A 20,123-nucleotide genomic window follows, 5' to 3' on the forward strand; every position below is an offset into this window, starting at 1 on the left:
TTATCACTAGGTGTCAGTAATGAGCCCATGCACTTTTTTTTTCTTTTTGTTTTTTATACAAGCTGTGCATGTTTTTCTTGGAGCATTATCATCTTTACAAATGCAAAGTTGTGATTCAACCCTTGGAATGGATCTCAAGTGTCCAGTGAGCGAGTGTGCATTAAAGCTCAGACTAGACATCAAACGGGTCACACACACATACTAATAATTTAGCATGCTAAACCCCTGGGCATTATCTTATTTTGAAATGACTTGGTCAGAACCATCAAAAAGCCCAAAACGGGTCACAATAACGCCTAAGGGAATATATAATTTAGGAAATGTTCTTCCACTTTCCAGTCAAAGTCAGCAAAGAACTGAGTTTACAAAATATTATCCTAAATGAATCTCTCTTTCAATATGTATAGGATGTTTCCTATACTTCCAATGTGTCAGATGCTGACATACTAAATGAACATCTCACACATCATGGACATGGGACAACCAGTAGAAGTTTTGTGGTGGGCATCTTGTTTTTCTAGTTAGGACGAAAGCTTTCAAGGCTTACCTCGGGAGTGCATTTGGTCTAAATATGTTTTAATTACAGTGGCTTAATGATAGGCCATGCTGCAGTGGTTATTTTGCAAAGACCCAGCAGACTTCAAGGGCCCAAAAAAATCTGCCCCATTAATGTTTGTAAACTGATTAACCATCCAAAGTCCATGGAATGTAGGCAAATAATTCAGAAGTTTCGGAGAGACAACAAAAAAGGCAACTGTAGTTAGGAGGCTATAAATATTTGATTGCTAATACACCTCTGAGCCAGTAACTGTAGCTAGTGCAAAGTGCTTGGATTTTTTTTTATTTTTTTTTTATTAACAGTACAAGATTTTAATCATGGCCCTAACATTAGTTATCTGGGGTTAACTTTTGTACAACACTAGTGTCAACAAGGTATTATTCCTTTCATACAATGTTCATTTTATTTTGGTTGTACAGTACTGCTGCAATTGCATCATCTCCAGGTTTGGTAAATGTATACCTCTCTATCAATTAAACACTTATCTTTGTAAATGCAAAGTTTTGATTTTTGATTAGATTAGAATGAAATGCATTACTGATAAATGTCCAGTCAATTTCACTGCTGACCACCAATAAAAGGCCCCAAGTGCCTGTTGGATGCTAAAAATAAAACATTTTTATTTTTTTTTATTTAATATGTCTATGTTCTGCAGCTTAATGTCTACAAAACAAATCTGATGCAATGTCTCAGTGTGTTGCTTGCAGTGCTCTGAAACGTTGAGAAAATCTTGCATCAGCCGCACAAAACAGTCATGCAGCCAGAGTGACAGCGCAGTTAGGCAATCATACTTCGAATTACCTTGAGTGACAGCTTATTAGCCAATAACGTTAGGCCGGAGGGCGTCGCTTGCGCAAATAATTTCAACCTATAAGATCTCGGATTTGGTCGAAGGCCAGTCCAATTTCAGCACTAAGGAAGATGATTGGGTACACTTCAAAAGCGATGTGACTATAGTCATTGTTATTGGTTTGAATGGTAACCTACCCCGCCTACACATGCTGACGTGTATAAAAACGCGAGTGCGCCTTCGTGAGGCGGTCGACTGTCGAGAAAACGCCGTCGGACAAGACAGAATACCCGAGACGAAGATTTCCGATAACTTACCATTATTTAAATTATCACTAGGTGCGTCTTTAATTTTGCATGAAGCCGGCTGATCAGCTGGCCGAAAGCGCTTGACTTTATTTTTTTGTTCGACGCGTCGTTAGGCCCCGAGTGGCTAGCGCTACCATGGATTTTTAAAAGGCACTATGCGGCAACTGTAAATGCAAATGGCCATGCATCGGCAAAACCCTCTGCGCACCCGCGTCCTCGCAACTGCCAAGCAGTTGGGCTCCAGTACCGCTCGCGGTATACCATCGAGCCAACCGGTACCGCTGTTGCTGGACCGGAGGAAGCTAACGTTTGTAGCCAGCTAGTTTAGCGCGAAGCCTGTAGCGATTCCATCCATACATCGTCTTGTTCGTAAACGTCGTGCATAAACAAGCAAAATGAAGCCTCAAGACATTCTGGCCGCCAAGAGCAGCAGCAGCAGCCTGTGGATCTTCGGCTACGGCTCGCTGGTGTGGAGGCCTGACTTCAAGTACAAGCAGAGCAAAGTGGGCTACATTCGAGGCTACAAAAGACGTTTCTGGCACGGTGACAACTTCCACCGCGGCAACGACGAGTTTGTAAGTCTTAATTTCATATAATTTTTTTTTGTGCATTTTTTTCTCAAGGGCGTTGTCTAATGTGAAACTTTTCTCTCTACAGCCCGGAAGAGTGGTGACGTTGATTCCAGAGGATGACGTAAGTAGCCATACTTCCGCTTGCATGGCCATATATGGTAGTGCTACCATTTGTGGGGACAGAAAATTCTATTTTGATGCCTCAACTAGCTTGACGTTACTTTCTAAAAATCAATTTAATATACCAATACAACAATATGCAGCAAACTTGGTTTATAATTTAAGCCTCAAAATTCCTCTCCCACATACTCGTAGTCATTTAAACACAAAAACAGGAGGGAAAAAAGCCACACTTTGGTAGCTATAGAATATAAAAACTTATGCCTAAAGTTACCCTTGACACATTTTAATTAAAACATATGAACACAAATTACATGCATAAAGTGCATCAAAATAATTATTAAAAACCCTTCTATTGAGATTTTCCTAGAAACTTTTTCCTCACAACACTAAAAGTTTAGACAGAAAAAGCTGTGCTATACCAAACTGCTAATCCGTTAAAAAAAATGGGGGGGGGGGGGGGTTAACATCTGTATTTGACGGTGTTGTCTTCACATTCCAGGCAAGCACATGGGGCGTGGCCTTCGAGGTGTGCGGCGCCCAGGTGAAGGAGGCCCTCGAGTACCTGAACGTGCGCGAGGCGGTGCGTGGCGGCTACGTCACCGAGGTGGTGGCCTTCCACCCAGATGAGGGCGGCCCCTCGGTGCCGGCGCTCCTGTATATCGCCACCGCCGACAACCCCCTGTACCTGGGGCCCGCCGCGCCGGAAGAGATCGGCGCCCGCATCGCCGTGTGCGAGGGCCGCACGGGCCACAACCTGGAGTACCTGCTGCGGCTGGCCGCCTTCATGCGGACCAGCTGCCCGCACGTGCACGACCAACACCTGTTCGCCGTGGAGGCGGCGGCGCTGACCACGGTCTCCTACTTGTTGGAGGCCCAGTAGCTCAAACGCAAAACCGAGGCTTGTCTACTAGTTTGTGTCCATTCATCAAATAACACTAAGCATTATGACATCATTGCACTGTAACACTGAACCTTTTTGTTTTATTTTGCACCGTTCTATGTTAAGTTATACACATGCATTAAAACAAATGGTGACAAAACAAAAATAAAAATTGAAAAACAAAGCTATATTGTGTTTTGTTTTTTTAAATGGGGTTATACACATGATACTGCATAACTGCAACACATTTGACAAACTGACTTTCTGTAATACAACTATATTTGAAGCTGCTTTCAACATTGGTGAGGGTTAAAAATTAATATGATTTAAAAAAAAAAAAATGCCAAAAATTCAAATTATTCGACTCGTGTACTGTTCTCATCTCAATGAGGGGAAAACGGAAATTGTGGCATTCGCTCCAATGAACATGACTTGGGTTCCCCAATATGTCCGCCCCTCTGCCGCCAGCCTTAGCATCATTGACTGTGATTTTAAAATGTAATAAGCAGGTTCGTGCATTTGTTGAATCTAGTTTTTATCACCACTGTCTTTTACCTTTTTTTAAACTTTTAACAAGTCATGCAAGCTTTTATTTCCACTCGCCTGGATTACTGCAATGCACTTTACACAGGAATTAGCCACAATGCGCTCGTATCGCTTGTAGTTCAGAATTGCAGCATGATTTTTAAAAGGAACCAAAAAATAGGAACACAAATCGCCAATCCTTGAGTCTTTGCACTGGCTTCTTGTTAATTTTAGAATCGATTTTAAGACTCTTCCAAAAGCACTGAGGTCTGAGGGCCAGTTCCGGCTTGTGGTGTCCAAGACGAGACTGAAAACTAGGGGGATAGGGCTCTCTCTGTGGTTGGCTCTAAGCTGTGGAACAATCTGCCTCGCCGCATTCGAACTGCTATTTGAACTATTGTATTTTAGTATTTTGATTTTTTTTTTTTTTCGTATTTAAAGTTGGTTTTACCAGACTTTTTTTTTTGTAAAAATGTGCTATAAAAATAAAGGGGGTTGGATTGTTCTGTCTCAAATAATTTCCTTATGACACGCTTCAAAACACACCTGTCAGGTCTCTCAGAAAACATGAATAGCTGAACAAAATATATTTATATACATTAATAATTAAAGCATTTGCTTAACCGAGAATGAAGGCCACCACCATCAGGATTTGATTTATGCTCCCAAAGGTAAATTTAGGAAAGTAAATTTGAAATTTTATTTTTGCTAAATTGTTTTGCAATGAATGTTCCTTATGGTTTTGCATAGCTTTCTCAGCTTTCTCCGCCCCCCCTGCCGCCAACCAAACAGTTAACTTGTTCAAACATGCTCTATGAAAATGTCCCAACCAAAATGTATAGGCCTACTAATTGGAAAACTGTGTGTTCCTGTTTCTGAGATGTTTTTGTTTTTTAACTACACTTACCATATGTTTGTAGTTAGCGGGCTCTGTGGAGGTCCTCGTTGCGGTTGTCTGGCAGTTTCCTTTCGAAATAAACACAATGAATGTCCGAAATTATTGAAATTATGAGGTATTAGCATGCAAAATCGATAGATACTTGCCACCTTAAGTCACTAAAATGCATTCAAACAGTGTCTGAACGAACTATGTCGGAAATTAACTACTATTTAAAGCCCCGAAAGCAATTAAATAAAGAAATACGGTACAACGAACGAACCGGTCCTTACGCTTTAGACATTAAAATGCTTACCGAAGTCTATTTTTTTCTCTTTCTTCTTTAACCAAAATCTTTTTCCATAGAAAATGAGAGTTACAAACTGAACACACTACACAGAACTATGCATTCGGACACCTGGTGAGTGTAGTCAATTAATTAACTACCAAAGCAGCTTCACCGCCTGTTGAAAACAGCTGAGAATCGTGGGAAATGAAGTCCGTCATTTTGTTGAGTTCAAAACAAAACAAAACAAAACAAAACATTTAAAGGGTGTTTTGTATTTTTACCCTAATAGTTTTGTATTTTTATATATTTTATAATATGTTCAATGTTGTTATATTTATTTAAATGCTAAACTGGATTCAATAAGTCACATTTTGCTTTACGTGATAGCATTGCAGTACCACTAGTAGTTCATTTACTACAACTCCATCCAATTGTTAAGTCAAATAACAGAATGTTAAAGTCTCACAAAAGAGCTTATTTGCACACACGTTCCAAATATTTCCATGACTCAAGTCCATTGACATTAATAGTTTTGTAGTCCTTAGCTTGTTTTCTTGTTACACTGCAAATCAACATTATTGTCTTCATTACACGCCACACGACATTTTTAGCACTCTTTTATTTCCATGGGACTCTTCCTGTTAGTAAAATGACAAATTCATTTGTTCATAATACTGTACACGTGACCTATAAAAATAGACAGGCAGACTTGGGTGGGAAAGCCAGAGAGCATGCCGCCTTTGTCATTATGTACACATATTTATACATATATATATGATACAGGGATCATCTACTTGCTCTCACATTTTCAACACATGCCTATGACGGAAACTCACGCAACATAAAAAATAATCCATGTTCCTCAAGCACTGGAGCTGGCCCCAACAAAAATAAATCCATATATAGTGACTTCATTACAATGTACACAAGTTTTACAAGTGAACGTCCTATTCACAGTTATGGCAAATTGGCTACTCTAAACTGAAATAACTTAATTACTAGACCGCAAACTCATCGCATTTAATTCATTTTCTATTAGCAGCATTTCTCATTTAACCCTCATTTTAGAACATTTTTACACAACATATTGACAGAAAAATGTATAGAAATCCTGCTAGCATGAATGTTCGAATGTTAAGACCATGCTTGTCTTTACAGTTAAAAAAAACAACAACAAAACAACAGGAGCTTTATAAGAGAAAAGCTGCAGACATTTGGGAGTCGAAAGTGAAATGTAGGGTGATACGTGAATGGTAATTGTGAAATAAGATGATTGATAAAAAATGAGGGTCGCTGATGTACAAGGAAGGCGTGGCTCAGTGCATTGGACAGCCCTTGGAAATCAGGAGGCAAGTATTTAATCGCATTAAAAACAAGCTTGAAAGGTGTGTGATTTGTGGAGTCAAAACTGTGCTGTTTTTATTGGTTTAGGCACACGAGGGGGCGGGGGCGCGTTCGAGGATCACAGTGGGACAAGGTCAGTTGTGTTGTATAGTGGGAGCGCACTTGGAGGAGTGCATCATTGAGGTCCTTTGCTCTTCCTGACAAGCTGGTGGTGGCCGTGAACAAGTTGCTTGGCCGGGCTCGGGGTGGCCGCCACGCCTCCGCCCTTGGCCTGTGGAGACGAGCCTCTGGCGGATTTGAAGGCGGGGCTCGGGCCAGAACGACCTACAGAAGTCTGCAAGGGGTTAGACACGGCCAGGCCTGCTGGAAGAGGAGAGAAAATGTTGATTTCATTAGCTTTTATTTTATGTTGACCTTTTTATAAAAAAAAAAAAAAAAAAAAAAAAAAGTCATCATTTAGAACGGGTTTGAATAATATGTTGGGGATAATTAAATGACTGAATTTCTCATGGTGAAGTCATTAACTGAATATGTATTTATTTGGCTAGAGTTAGGTCTCAGTTTCCATCAAACTCACCTTTCGAAACGCTGTAGCCATACGCGGCGTACGCCGCCGCCGAAGCAGCCGCCGCGCCGGCCATAGCTCCCGCCATAGCCGCCGCTCTGCCCGCTGTTGACTTGCGTCCGCGCGCTTTGCCGCCGGACTTGTGCCCGCCCCCGGATCCTTTAGGGCGTCCTCGACTCCGGCCCGACCTCCCTCTGCCAGGGCTGATTGTGTCTGAGGTCAAAATACCTGAACAAGAGTGCAACATGTAGAATCAAGGATCCGTAATATTCCTTTATACTGATGGATGTAAACATAATTGAAAAAAACAAAACAAAACACACATTTATTTGTCTAATAATTGGTATTTATAGGTCTACATTTTTTCACTCAAATACTTGACCATTTTTTTGTCTACTATTTTTAGATTTTTTTCTGAATATTTTTCAAATATTTTAAAATATTTAGTATTTTTGGTTAAATATTTTTAAATGTTTCTTTTTCCAGGTTTTTTTTTTCTCCAAATAATGTTTGATTCCCCCTAAACCTCCCACCCAACACGTAGACACATTCACATTTTTTTTTTATCTAGTATTTGTAGATTAGAATATATAAATATATAAATACATATATATACATACATACATTTTTTTTTTATTATTATTATTTTTTTGAAACATTTATGTATTTTATTTTTGGTCTACTATTTTTAGATGTGTCTGTCTCCGGGGATTTTCCTTTTTTTTTTTTTTCCACAAAAAAAAAAAATATATATATTTTTTCTAACATTTGAATATTTTCATCTAATGTATTTATATTTTCCATAACATTTGTTACATTTTTTTTAATAGTATTTTGTAGGTTTATTTTTCCCAATACTTGGGGATATCTTTATTCATTCATTAATTGTTAATTTTGGGGGATTTTTTTTCTTAAATATACACATATTTTTTCATCTAATTTTTTTTTTCCCTAACATTTTGTGTTGTTTTTTTTCCCCCTGTTAAATAGTTCCCCCAATGTGTAGGTACAACAGTGGAACCTTGGTTAACATTTTTATTTCTTTTTTTTTATCTGTCCCGTTCCTGCATTTGGGAACTGACTTTTGTACATCGTTCTGCATCCACAGAAAAGAAAGGAACAAAAAAGGGAGCCTTTTCCATATTTACAAATATTTCTACAAATTCTCTTTCCAAATGTTGAGCTCATTAGACCAGAAGAGGTTCAGCCTACTTTGCTCTTTTGGGATGACTTTTGTTACCATGACGACCAAGGGTGAAGCTAGGGAGTGGCTACTACTTAGCCCTCACTTATAAAACTTGTAGTGTGAACGATGAACCGCGATTTAGCAGGGTACCTACCGTTCATGTTGTCCGAGACGGATCCGGACACGGAAGCGGGGGAGTTGGTGGCACGCGAGGACAGCGGCTCGTCCACGATGACCAACATGTCGTTGCTGCTTTCGTCCGCCTCGGCGTCCGGCGGCAGAGAGCCGGGCTGGAGCTCACTGCTCAGCGAGATCTGGTGGCCGAAAGGAGCACACAGAGACATACACACAGGCTGGGGGTCAGGATACATACGTAGGGGATAAGGGGGGCAGGACCCGGTACATTAACTCATTCACTGCCAGTCATTATAGAAACTTTTTACATTTCCAATACTCACGTGATATTACATTCAATAATTATATATAAACCGAATCTACCAAATAACAGAATAGACTCCCTACTTTTTGTCCCGTCCCGTTCTTTTATAATTGACAGCAGAAAAATGTAGGTTTGCCAAAATACAGCCATTTCTCCCATGGACTCTGAAACTGTGTTTATTTCCTATAAAATGGGGCTATGATGTCATCTACCGGTGGTTGGGCATCAGTAAAGTTGTTTCCAAGTTTGATATTTACAGTGGAGCATGCTCAGATTCGCCCCCATTTAGCACCGCTCTAAAAAATACAATTGACAAGTATACTTGTCAAAGGCAGTGAATGAGTTAAAAGGGAGTAATTGACCCGTAGAGGGGATGGTATAGGTAGCAAAGAGGATAACATCAAGACGATGGGGGAAGGAAGTGAGAAGCAAAGTTTTCAAGCACAAGATGCCGAATGAGACACGTGAGGTGAGTTTGTAGATGTGAGTCATGACTTAGGGCTCGACCGATACCGATCAATTACCAGTTAATCTTATTTAAAAATATATATTTAATGCATGAAATTGTGTTCCCACAGCATTTGTGTGTGAATATTCGTTATTTGAAGGAAAAACAGTCCCGAACTCAATGCTAACTTCCTGATAGGATTTCATTTTTAGGATTCGCGTTAGGCTCGCGATGTTTTAACAAACGAAGCATGTTTTGTATTTTTATTCTTATCATCATGTGTTGAGTTTTATAGTTACCTCCAACTGGGGTGTCATTAAACAGCTTAAAGGACGCTTAGGGACTACAGAATAACCAGAATAACATACGCTACACACTTGCTAGTTGCTAACGCTACGCAAGCAAAATGGTGCATTCAGGGTACTTTTACAGTGTCGGAAACGTCGGTTATCTTCGATGATAAAGTTTTTAAGGGGAAAATAATCGGCCATTTGCCCCCCGATGTTTGAAGGGCAATAATCGGCTGATTATAATCGGCGGCTGAGTAATCGGTCGGGCCCTAGACTTGACACCTTACCTCGCTAAAGGGACTTGGCATGGCCGAGTCCATCTCCACGCTGATGAAGGAGTCGTCGCCGTCCGCTGACAAGTTGGAATTGTCGGCAGAGGGCGCGTGCACGATGACCAGGTTGGCCTCCTTCCTCCTCTTGCTCTCACACTCCTCTGTCTTCTTCTGTCATGCAAGAAAAAAAAAAAAGTCCATTATATCAGCTAACTGTCCAGATTGTGTGGACATCGGATATATGATTCCCCGGAGGAGGACGACTAACAACTCCCTGACCTCACATGTTGCTTCGCCATGAGCCAAAATCACTCATACACCCTCAAGAACAACATTTTAACAGGCCGCCATGAACCCCGAGAGCCTGAGCACTTGGAATTCAACCACCATTTTAATGAAAAATACACCTCATGGTAACAAGGTTGACCCGTTTCAAAGAACACCAGGACAACAAATCAGTTTGCGAAGTTGCTGTTGTCGACTGAAAATGACATCACAGTTCCTCAGGACTCAGGTAACGACCAATCACATCTCAGCTTCAGAAAATAGGTGAACTGTACATTAAATGACCTTCCATTCCAATGAAAAATTGCCAAAATTACTTATCTTAACTCCACATGGAAATTTATTGGAAATTTCCCAACCCTAGCCGCCATACCTTCTCAGCATACTTTTCCCTCTTCCTCTTGCGCTCCTTCACCTTGCTGCTCTCCTCTTGCTGTCGCTTCTCCTCCTGTCTCTGACGCACTACACATAGAAACGTGGATTTAAGAAAAACAAGATCTCTGCATGGGTTTGTTAAAGATTGAAAAAAAGACAACTCACATTTCTTCTCAAGCTCGTCATCATCCAGGAGCAGGCTGACCACCTCCTTGGGCTTCAGCGTGTCAGGTTTGAAGTTACCTCCGGATATCACCACCCTTTGAATCTAACCACAGAGAAACTTTCAAAATGTAGCACTTAACCAGCGAGTGGTTAACATCTCCTTAGTTCCAAACCTCGCTCTTCTCTTTGGCCCGCTGCAAAATACGCTCTTCGATGCTCCCCTGGCAGATGAGTCGATAGACGGTCACCTGCTTGGTCTGACCCAACCGGTGGGCCCGGTCCATGGCCTGCTGGTCCACGGTGGGGTTCCAATCGCTGTCGTAGAAGATGACCTGGAAGAAGACGAGGAGGAGGAAGAAGGCTGAATCAAGAGATGTTCCAAGCTAGCTGCTAATAGCTATGTGTTTGTCTTTTGTACAGCAGGGGTGTCAAACTCATTATTGTCGCAGGCCATATCCACAAAAAAAAAAAAAAAAGACTTTTAGTGCAAATGTGACTTACAGTGTCGGCAGCGGTCAGGTTAATGCCGAGTCCGCCGGCTCTGGTGCTGAGCAGGAACACAAAGATGTCCGTCCTAATTGGAGACAGTGAGATGAGGAGGACGAGAAACTTAAAATTGTATTGAACGACTTTTTGGATTTAAGGGAGAACACTACGGTACTCTATAATGAATGTTCATGTTCACCCACCGACTTTGGAAGTCTGCCACCATGTCTCTCCGCTCTGAGATCTTGGAGGATCCGTCCAGACGCATGTAGGTGTGCTTGCGGTAAACCATGTACTCCTGAAATGGAAAATGGAGATTGCTTGTAAATAGGTACTTCTGCAGTGCCTACCTTCAAAGTCTGTGTCACAGTAATCCCTTGTAAGTTATCCATTTAAAATGCTTTGTGAGCGAACCGCACACTGGGGTATATGCCACGGAAGAGGCGGGACTGTTTTTGCACAACATTTTGTTTCCGGTTTGGTTTGCGACGTGTGGGCTGCGTCAAAAATACTCGTGCTTCCGACTTTGTGCCCCTCGGTTGCGCGTTCGCAACCCGGACTGGAAACAAACTGATGTGCAAAATTATGTCCCGCCTCTTCCGTGGCATATACCCCCTTGAATTAGGGCCCAAGTGGTGAACCCAAAATATTCAGCTCCCAACTGCCTCCTAAAGGACTGGAGTGGAACAGCATATAGATGGACGACTCATAAAAACTAAATAACTAAAGCTTATCTTTTAGCGTAACATTTTCAACTAATCTTTAGGAATTCTTGTTGGATGGTCTCCATATTGGATACTTTGAGCCTGGTTCGAGACACACTGAAGTCGACATCCTATCCGCTTCGCTGTTGTGGAGGGGCCCCCTGAAGAGCACGGGGTCAAGCGCAAACAGCAGTGATGTGGTGACATGTTGATCTTCCTTTTAAGCGCTACTGCCACCATCCCATTCCTCGAACAATCTGACTTACCCGCTGTGAAACATGACGGTCAGCATCAGATCAAAACCCACCGACCCCGAGAATCATTACTGATGATAGCCATGATTTTCCGCAATGTAACCCCCTCCCCTTCCTCCCTCTGTAAACCAAAGCAATGACAAGGCCAGATCTCCTCTCTCTGGCTGCCATCCCAACTGGCCCATCTGTTCCGAGTGAAGGCTACATTAGCGGCCATTAGCACTCGCCAAAATGCCGCCTTTGGATTTGCGTCTTCATCTCTGAAGCTTGTTGCAATCTTTGTGTTTTCGTTCCTAATAAGTGAACATTATTTGACTATTATGACATTTCAATGACGCATGGAAGAATCCTCTAATCACATCATGGTTGGATATTTTGTATGACCTAAAGACAAAAGGTCAACCAGTGTAGTTTAATTTACTTTTTTTACTTAGTGACCTTTTTTTTTTTTTTTTAATATTGCGCTCCACAAATATGCCATGTATAAACAAGCTAAACTAAAGCAAAGTGTTAACTTTACAACACTGGCACGACCTTGATAGCTCGGCTCGTGTTTTGCATGCCACTGTGTTTTATATACGTCGAAGTCTTTGGTTTCTGACCCCTACTGACAGCAGGTTATAAAGCTCGTCACAGTTATGACAGCAGAGGCGGCAAGGCATGTGAAAAACATTAAAAATTAGTAAATAAATAAAAAACACTAATCCATTCTCATTCTGAGGTCTTCCAACGGTAAAATCATGACATTTTCACCCCCTTTTTGCTGCCACGTACTCAAAAATGATCAAATTTGATCTGATTTGTTGTAAACAAAACCTTTGAAATTGTACGCTTCATCCCAGCACTGATATCTAAACATTTGCAAGAATTTCAAGCACTCGTGAGAAATTGTCTCGCAGTGCTTTGACAGCAATGTTATTTTTCTCCAGGCCACCCAGATCTCTGTGATCCATCACCCCCGGCGACACCGTGTCAACGGGAGCGAACAGCCGACCGGTGACGAAAACAATGATGCTAATGACCGAGATTAGCATCGAGCGCTCCTTCGCTCATCAACTCCATCTGCGACCGGCCCCAGAAGCTGGGTCGCTCCAATGCCTCATTTTGAGTAAGGGGCAGGAGGGCTCTTTAACCCATTAGGGGAGGGGGATGCTGCCACCAACATGTATGAGGTCACCGGCAAACAGTGTTTTCTTAGCCCTGCTTTTTCCTGCGGCCCTGCATGGCGAGGCAAAAATGTGCAAATACTATATGCCCACCGAAAAATGTTTATAATCTTAGTAGTCCAAATTTTAAATATACCCCAAACAACGATCCCCAAAACAATATAGTTTCAAATTCATCCTACAACATTAGACTAAAATACAAATGGTTTACAATTGCAGTTTTGCAACCTTTAAAAATACCAATTAACTACTTTGGAAAAAAAAAAGGGGGGGAAAAAAAGCACTCTGATAAAGGTTATCAGAGTGCAACCTGGTTGACATTCAAAGAAGAAAAACACCATCAATTGTTCTATTTCATCTCAATCATCTCTTTTTGTCTTTTACGCAACCTCCCCCCCCGAGGCTCTTGCCACTCCCGCCGCCCCCTCCACCGTCCCCACCGCCCCTCACCCATCTGGCTTCTTCCTTGTCCCCTCCAGATGAGACCCCGCTCGTTAACCCGGACCTGTTAATTAGCTGCCTAATGATTGCGTTAACGAGGGACCGGCAGGCTGATTAGAGAGCATTGGAGGAGGATGGGGGGGTTGGGGTGGGATGTCTTCTGCAGGCGGAGGTGAACCCATTAAAACAACAGGCTTTAGATGCACCTGACAGTCACATTTTTAATGGACACGTCTTAAATTCTGCAATGAATAACGCATGAATCTAATCGGCAGCACTTAGGAGGGGCACAGCTATGAATCTTAATTAGGATTGCTCAACCTAATGTATGCTTTCGTACATCAAGGGTGAGATTTGGGGCGAGTTCTTGCAAATTGATGTTTAAGAAAGGATTTATATGTTCTGTGAGTGTGTGGTGCGCGTTTCTACCTCGAGCAGGTCGATCATGCGGGTCATCTGGGAATAGATGAGGACTCTGTGTCCCTGGGCCTTTAGTCGACTCAGCAGGATATCCAGGGTGTGAAGCTTGCCACTTTCCGTGATTAGACTCTCCTTATCTGCAGGGAAAGGAGACATGATTAGTTGACTTAAAGTTTATCAACTAATGTCCGGAAGACATAACCTTGACATTAATTTCTTGCTAATGCAGTAGTGATTTGTTGGGGCGGGGGGGAATAACTTCTCTGCCATGAATGTACCGGTATGAAGATGGAAAAAAAATAAACAAAACAAAGGAGGCGTAAAAAACAAACAAAAAAAACAAACAAACAAAAAACAAAAACAAAAACAGTATGATCATAACGAAGTGCGCCTTCTTCCGACACCTAACAATGTATTCTTACGCTGACATGCAAACTAGTTCATCCTGCGCCGCACAGAACCTCAAAATTTCAAGTGACAGAACAGTTGTAAACCAAAGACAATTTTGAAAATGACTAATACAGTCATTTATGAGTTACTTTTTTGTCCAAACGCTTTTTGCTAGTATTTTTTTTGTACAATATTTGTGTTTTTCCCTGGTATTTGTATATTTTTCTTTAAAAAAAAAATACATTTGGGGATGTAAACATGTAATCTTACGCCACCACACAAACTAGTTCATTGCCTAATGTTCGCCAGTGTTTTTTTTTTTTTGTGTAAAAAAAACATGTATATATTTTTATATTTTTTTCTAGTCATCTGATCATTTTAACCCCTGGGTGTTATTGTATAAAAGTATTTTCAATGGGTTTTTTTCCCATTTGTGTATTTTCATGTGATTTTGTATTTGTATCTTGATTTTGTTTTTATAATAAACATCCATAAATATAAAACAAATGAAAAAACATTTAGTATAGGCCGAACTGAGCGCGCCAACCTGCCCCTTTCGTAACCTTGAAACGTCATATTCCAACGAAAAACCGAGGAGCCGTTGTATACTGTTATGTGAGTCGCCCCCTCTTCAAAGAAAAGCTGCCGTTTTCATTCGTAGGTCATCCGCAATCCTGCCAATCAATACAAGTCCTCAGTAAGCCATCTTCTCGAGGATAAAGGCCCCTTTCACCAGAGCAGTTCAGCTCAGCGAGGTTCAATCCTCTTAAAACGGGCTGATCGGTTAAAGAAGCCTGGGCCCTTATTGACTGGGCTGCTAATAGGGAGCAGGGCTGGAGAATACAAGTCGGAGAAAGTGCAACAAAAAAGGTGATTTACATCCTCCATCTACAAAAGAACAAAAACGGTCCAAACAGTTGGTGGAGGCCCACGTTCCGACGAGTGTGGAAGAAGTCCACTTGATGAGGCATTAACGTCATCTGGACAACGGCGGGTCATGAGACGCCCGAGGGGTCCCGAGTGTCAGGCCAGATCCCTATGGGAGAGTCCGGCTCTGACTCAACTGTGAGCAAATGCACGCACCCATTGTAAACCTCAAAATGATGCAAATATTGAGAATAAAAAACACCCGCTTTTTGCGATAGCAAATCTTTGTTCTACTTTATTAGAGTCAGCTAGCTTAATGCTAACTCTAAAAATCTTTGTGGCAGTGGTAAAACCCTTTAATCAATGGATTGAAAACGTAGACAGAAATATAACAATACTCGCAGTTGTGTATTCTTTATCCTCTGTGAGAAACGACTAATATTAATGCTGCACTGATGAGTTGAGAAGAGTTCAATTCACTGTATATCTGTATGTCTGTCTTGTATTACGCCCAGGTGGCAGACAAAAACGTTTGTTTTTAAGTCTATATACGTAGGTTACTGCTATTTGTTTTTATAAAGTAAAATATTTTTCAAATTAAAATAAACATTGCAATTTTTTGTTGTTGCGTTTTTCAGCGACTAGGTTAGGTTCTGCAAAAAAAAAAACGCCTCAAAATGGCCGGGTTCACTGTAAAGAACATTTATAGTGTAATATGGACAAATAAACAGTCACGACTCACAATGTCAATGTATCACAGGTGGCAGAGCCCAACGGAACGGAACCCTCAACCTTTTCCCTCCTATTCTGGCAGCTTTCTATGCTAATGTGCACTCCGACTGAACCGTGACCTGCGACCCTTTAGTGCAGCCACCCTAGCAAAGTCAGGGGGTCTGCAGAGGTGTTAAAGAGGAACTAATAGAAGCGATGAACAAGGGAATCACCCGGTGGAGTCACCCGGGGGAGTTGGGGAGCAATAGTGGGGGGCTCACCTCTGGGTCATCGCTCTCGGGCCTGGTCGGTCGCGGGAAATGGGGATGAGCTCAATGCAACGTAGGTAAATAGTACAACAATGTGGGTCACAATGATGCGACCGCTGTGGTCCACCATTTTGTTTTTGCCTTCAGCGCTTTTCATATGGTCTCAATAAATCACCGCTTTTCATCTATTGCACCTTTTTTTTCTTTCGCAGGTGGTTCTGAAACGCATCCCCTGCGATACACTGGATTTACTGAAATTGGTAGTGTGACCCCATTGGGAAGCGAAAGAAGTGAGTGAAAAATGGAAGGAGATTAGCAAAGCGGCAGTCCTGTGCTGTCTGACGGAGGTTCCTTGCCGACTGACTAGATGTAAAAGGACCGAATGGTAACGCTTTGCGCCAGCAGTACTGCTCGGCTCCAGCCAGCAATCTGTTGCTGCTTAGCGGATTACGTTTAAGCCTTCCAGACTCTGCCGCTGACAAGTCGGATGACATGTTATGTGGCCCAAAGTGAAGATCTGAACAAGGCGTCTCAAAGTAAATCTTAGATGAAAACAAAGAAATCCCAGAGACACATCATTCACAATTACCGTGTAAGTTAAAAAAAAAAAAAAAAAAAAAAAGGCCAAGAAGACGAACACATCACTATTTAAGCAGTCTGTCGCATCCACCATTGTGCTTCTGGCTTTTATTATATAATGATGATATGGAAAACGTTTGGCCACAAGGCAAATGACATTATTTCGAGGCATCCAATAAACTAGTCTGTATATGAAAGAATGTTTCATGTTGTGGCACAAGAAGGCGCACTCAGTTGCAGGCTAGCTATAATTTCTGTTTCATTGGATGATATTATATTTATGGCCTCCAACAATTGTTGATACAAATATTTAGGTAGGTTAGAGATGGATAGTACATTCAGACTTAAACATTAAAAAAATAAATAAATACAGGGAGGTCCTTGGTTTACACATGCCACCGAAAATAATATTTTACCTATTTAGATGGGGAAAAAATTATCATGGGGACCACAAAAACTAGACAACATTTTCTATATAAAAAAAAAAGCTAAAAATGATTAAAACAAATAAAAAGTATGACAAAAATATTTGAAAAATAAGAACATAAAATAGACTAAAAATGGAATTAAAAAATAAAAATAGACAGTTTACAATGGGCTCAGCATATGACATATTGTTTTTCATTCATTTATGGCCTATAGAAGTGCTTTTTATACAGAACTGGAATTACAATTTTACTTATGCTTTAGCGTAGATTACAAATGTGTTTTTGTGTATATCGCCAGCATATTAATGGAAAGTAGAAGCCAGAAGTTTGCGTTGCATGACACCATGATTTTTCTTCTTTTTTTTGTAATTAAACAAGTAGGGCACTGAAGAGTACGGTGACGACCACTCCCTAATACGCAAACAAATCCCATTTGGTGTCACACCACTCTGCTGTTGCCATGGATACACATATCAAGCTTCACCACCTGCCTTGCTTTCACAGCACCAGCATCCCCCCCTCATCCAAACACACACTCCAATCCAATCCAGCCAAAAGGGGTGCCCAGGCAGCCCCTCCCAGCCACGCATCCTGCTGGCAGATTAGGCCACGCCGTCCCTCCTCTCTACTCTCCGTACCCCTACAGCTCCTTCACCATCTTCCGTCACCAAAAGAAAAGACCCCCCCCGTCACTCCCCCCCCGGCTGCCTGTCCCCTGACGGTGTAATCCAATCCCTGTAGGGCCAGAGCCAGAGGCCTGACACGGTCCTGACCCAATTAGAGGCCTGCTGCCAGCTAATTAACCCTGGCCCATCCCCGGTGCCTGGCGCCTGATATCCCCAAACCAACTAACGGCGCTAATTTCATTAATACACCACGCCGGCCCTTCTCGTCCTGTCCTGTAACCCCCGCACCCCTACCACACATGGAATTGGGCCAGCTTGGAGAGGGGAGGCGGCCGATCTCCTTGATGAAAGATGATGGATGGTCGGTTATGTGAGAAATGGAGACAGATGGGGGTCGAAGGCGCGATCGAAGCTGGCATCAGGCCCTCACTGTATCATGATATATTATACAGACCGATCAATAAGTCAATGGGCAACACTTGTTCGGCACTGCAGAGGATGGAAATATTAGCCCAGCGCTACTTCGCCACCTTCGACGGGGAAGCTTAAATTTAATTTCCGAGCGGCGATGGCGGCGCAGGGGCTTTAGAACCAGATGCTAGAGGGTTTTGGATGTACAATATTGTCAATTTCTTGACTGGAGGTCCTCAGTTACCAACAAGGTTGCAAACACTGCACAGTGAGAAATCTTTACAAAAATCTAAATGACAATAAATAAATAGTACGTAGTTGGGAAATACACAAAACATTGAGCACTCTTTATTGTTGTTTTTTGTATGTACATTAACAAAAAAAAATAAACACATGAATATTAGATAGAAAAATACACAAATTTTCTGGGGAAAAAAAGAAAAAAATACTATGGAAAAAAGCAAATATATAAAATGAAAAATAAGGATTGACAGAAAATAAAAATATTAGATGAAAAATTGAAAAAAAATATGCCAAAATTTTGGTTAAAAACAAAACAAAAACAAAAACTAATATTAGATGACTAATGAAAAAATCTACCCCAAAATATGTGAAAATTAAAAATAATTGCCCAAAAATAAACAATACAAAAAATACAAAATGTTGAGGAATAACTGAAGAAGGATAAGAGTGCATCATCACACTTAATTAGCACCATGGTGATTCTATAGTGCGTTCCCTTAAGCAAACAAAGAGTGTACCAGCTTCTCATTACGTGATGCCAAAATGATTCCCCTCAAAAAATTTACCCACGAAACCAGAGAAGAACATGACGCCACTGCCTCGCCACAAACATGCAGCAACATGGAGACGGCCTGATTAAGACTTTCCGGGTTTCTCACCACAGAAGCGACTCTGTCATTAATGTCAATTACTGCGGTTACTCCACTAAAAGACCTGGACTGTGCTCATCATGTGGGCAATGTCTCCCCCTTCAGTCTACTTAGAGTCTTCTGTCTACTGGCTTTTTGTTTTTGGCCTGGAAATTGCTGAGCTGGTCATATTGTTTTGGACTAAATTCCACCGAGGGGTCAACGGTGCCAATCAGATGAAACTTAAGCGAGCCTGCCCGGCAGTGTTGTTTTGTGCCTTCACTATCAGGGCGCTTCCTGACATTTTTTGCCCACGAGCGGCTCTCCTTTGAAGGGGCAGGAAGAGCAGGCTGCACTTCCCACAGCGCGCCGATGTGGATTACGGCAGCCTCTCTCTCCCATGGTCCCAACTGATGCCCTCGTACGCAGTCCAAATACAATCATCTCAAAGGTTCGAAGCGCTTTCCTCAAAGTCACACCCTCTCATCGCGCGCACGATCCGTCAATTGGCGCCGCGTCGTGAGAAGCTGGTGATTTTGCGGAGGGGGTTCTTATAATTACTGTCGTCAGTGCAGGAGCCGCAAAGACAGCAGCGGAAGGTTATTTGTGTCATGCTGGAATGTTCCGCAAATAAATCCTTAAGCGTGAGAGCAAAACATTTCTGATTCATAACTACCAGGGCATGTTTTCCTCATATACCCATTGACTAATAAGTTAATTGGGGTTGGGTGGAATAAAAGTTAACTCATTTGCTCCCAAAAACGAATAAATATGTTCTATTTTAAATATTACCATGGCCCCAAAGACGTATTTATACGTTTTTTTAATTTTTTTTTTTTTGTGTTTGTTTTTTTTTATGCTAGAGCATACAGAAGGCTTTGATGCAGCCTCTGAACTGAAGAGATTGCTTGAAGCAATGGTAGTTGTTAGAAAAACGAATAGCAGGTGGCAGGAGAGTATAAGATATCAACCAGGGCCATGTTGCTAAAGCTCTTTTCATTAAACAAACTGATTGAAATATACTTTTTTCCTGATGAAAGAAGAGACTAATTGGTAGGTACCATGTTTTTATAGCAATAGAACACAATATTCTGTGGGCCTTGCAAAATCAGTCAAAATCCAGTAAAAGAGCTGGGAGCGAAGGGGGTTGGTTGCTTTAGTGAAAATGGCTGGGAGTGAATTAAAAATTGTACCTAAAAATGGGTTG

General features: G+C 41.6%; 2 protein-coding genes and 1 long non-coding RNA gene across 5 annotated transcripts in view; 1 reads left to right on the top strand and 2 right to left on the bottom strand.

Annotated features, from left to right (window-relative positions):
* Positions 1 to 5,021, bottom strand: part of LOC144010473 (uncharacterized) — a 158,414-nt gene extending 153,393 nt beyond the window's left edge. The window contains exons 1-2 of the long non-coding RNA XR_013281229.1: positions 4,951 to 5,021; positions 4,665 to 4,723 (exon numbers count right to left, since the gene is read on the bottom strand). This is a non-coding gene — a long non-coding RNA (uncharacterized LOC144010473). The remainder of the gene's footprint in view (positions 1 to 4,664; positions 4,724 to 4,950) is intronic.
* On the top strand, positions 1,563 to 3,416 carry chac1 (ChaC, cation transport regulator homolog 1 (E. coli)). The gene is made up of 3 exons (XM_077511353.1): positions 1,563 to 2,232; positions 2,315 to 2,350; positions 2,852 to 3,416. Exons 1-3 carry the CDS (start codon positions 2,053 to 2,055, stop codon positions 3,230 to 3,232), a joined length of 597 nt encoding a protein of 198 aa, XP_077367479.1. The 5' UTR covers positions 1,563 to 2,052; the 3' UTR covers positions 3,233 to 3,416.
* A 503-nt stretch (positions 5,022 to 5,524) lies between the features above and the next one.
* ino80 (INO80 complex ATPase subunit) overlaps positions 5,525 to 20,123 on the bottom strand; it is a 38,784-nt gene continuing 24,185 nt past the window's right edge. Inside the window, exons 27-36 of one of the 3 annotated variants that reach the window (XM_077510797.1) lie at positions 13,773 to 13,900; positions 10,982 to 11,076; positions 10,794 to 10,866; positions 10,466 to 10,624; positions 10,293 to 10,395; positions 10,126 to 10,214; positions 9,483 to 9,635; positions 8,173 to 8,332; positions 6,845 to 7,060; positions 5,525 to 6,630 (exon numbers count right to left, since the gene is read on the bottom strand). In XM_077510797.1, the coding sequence (XP_077366923.1) occupies positions 6,443 to 6,630; positions 6,845 to 7,060; positions 8,173 to 8,332; positions 9,483 to 9,635; positions 10,126 to 10,214; positions 10,293 to 10,395; positions 10,466 to 10,624; positions 10,794 to 10,866; positions 10,982 to 11,076; positions 13,773 to 13,900 (1,364 nt within the window). In that variant the 3' untranslated portion in view covers positions 5,525 to 6,442. Of the gene's footprint in view, positions 6,631 to 6,844; positions 7,061 to 8,172; positions 8,333 to 9,482; positions 9,639 to 10,125; positions 10,215 to 10,292; positions 10,396 to 10,465; positions 10,625 to 10,793; positions 10,867 to 10,981; positions 11,077 to 13,772; positions 13,901 to 20,123 lie in introns of all 3 variants that reach the window. The other 2 variants (XM_077510796.1, XM_077510795.1) reach the window with 2 other exon arrangements.

Source organism: Festucalex cinctus, chromosome 21 (genome assembly GCF_051991245.1).
Source record: "Festucalex cinctus isolate MCC-2025b chromosome 21, RoL_Fcin_1.0, whole genome shotgun sequence".
In the NCBI taxonomy this organism is placed as follows: domain Eukaryota; kingdom Metazoa; phylum Chordata; class Actinopteri; order Syngnathiformes; family Syngnathidae; genus Festucalex; species Festucalex cinctus.

Excerpts from the sequence above, each read along its gene's own strand:
- chac1 (XM_077511353.1), top strand. The coding sequence starts at position 2,053 with ATGAAGCCTCAAGACATTCTGGCCGCCAAGAGCAGCAGCAGCAGCCTG. Across the intron at positions 2,233-2,314 it reads ACCGCGGCAACGACGAGTTT|CCCGGAAGAGTGGTGACGTT; the intron begins GTAAGTCTTAAT and ends TTCTCTCTACAG. Across the intron at positions 2,351-2,851 it reads CGTTGATTCCAGAGGATGAC|GCAAGCACATGGGGCGTGGC; the intron begins GTAAGTAGCCAT and ends TTCACATTCCAG.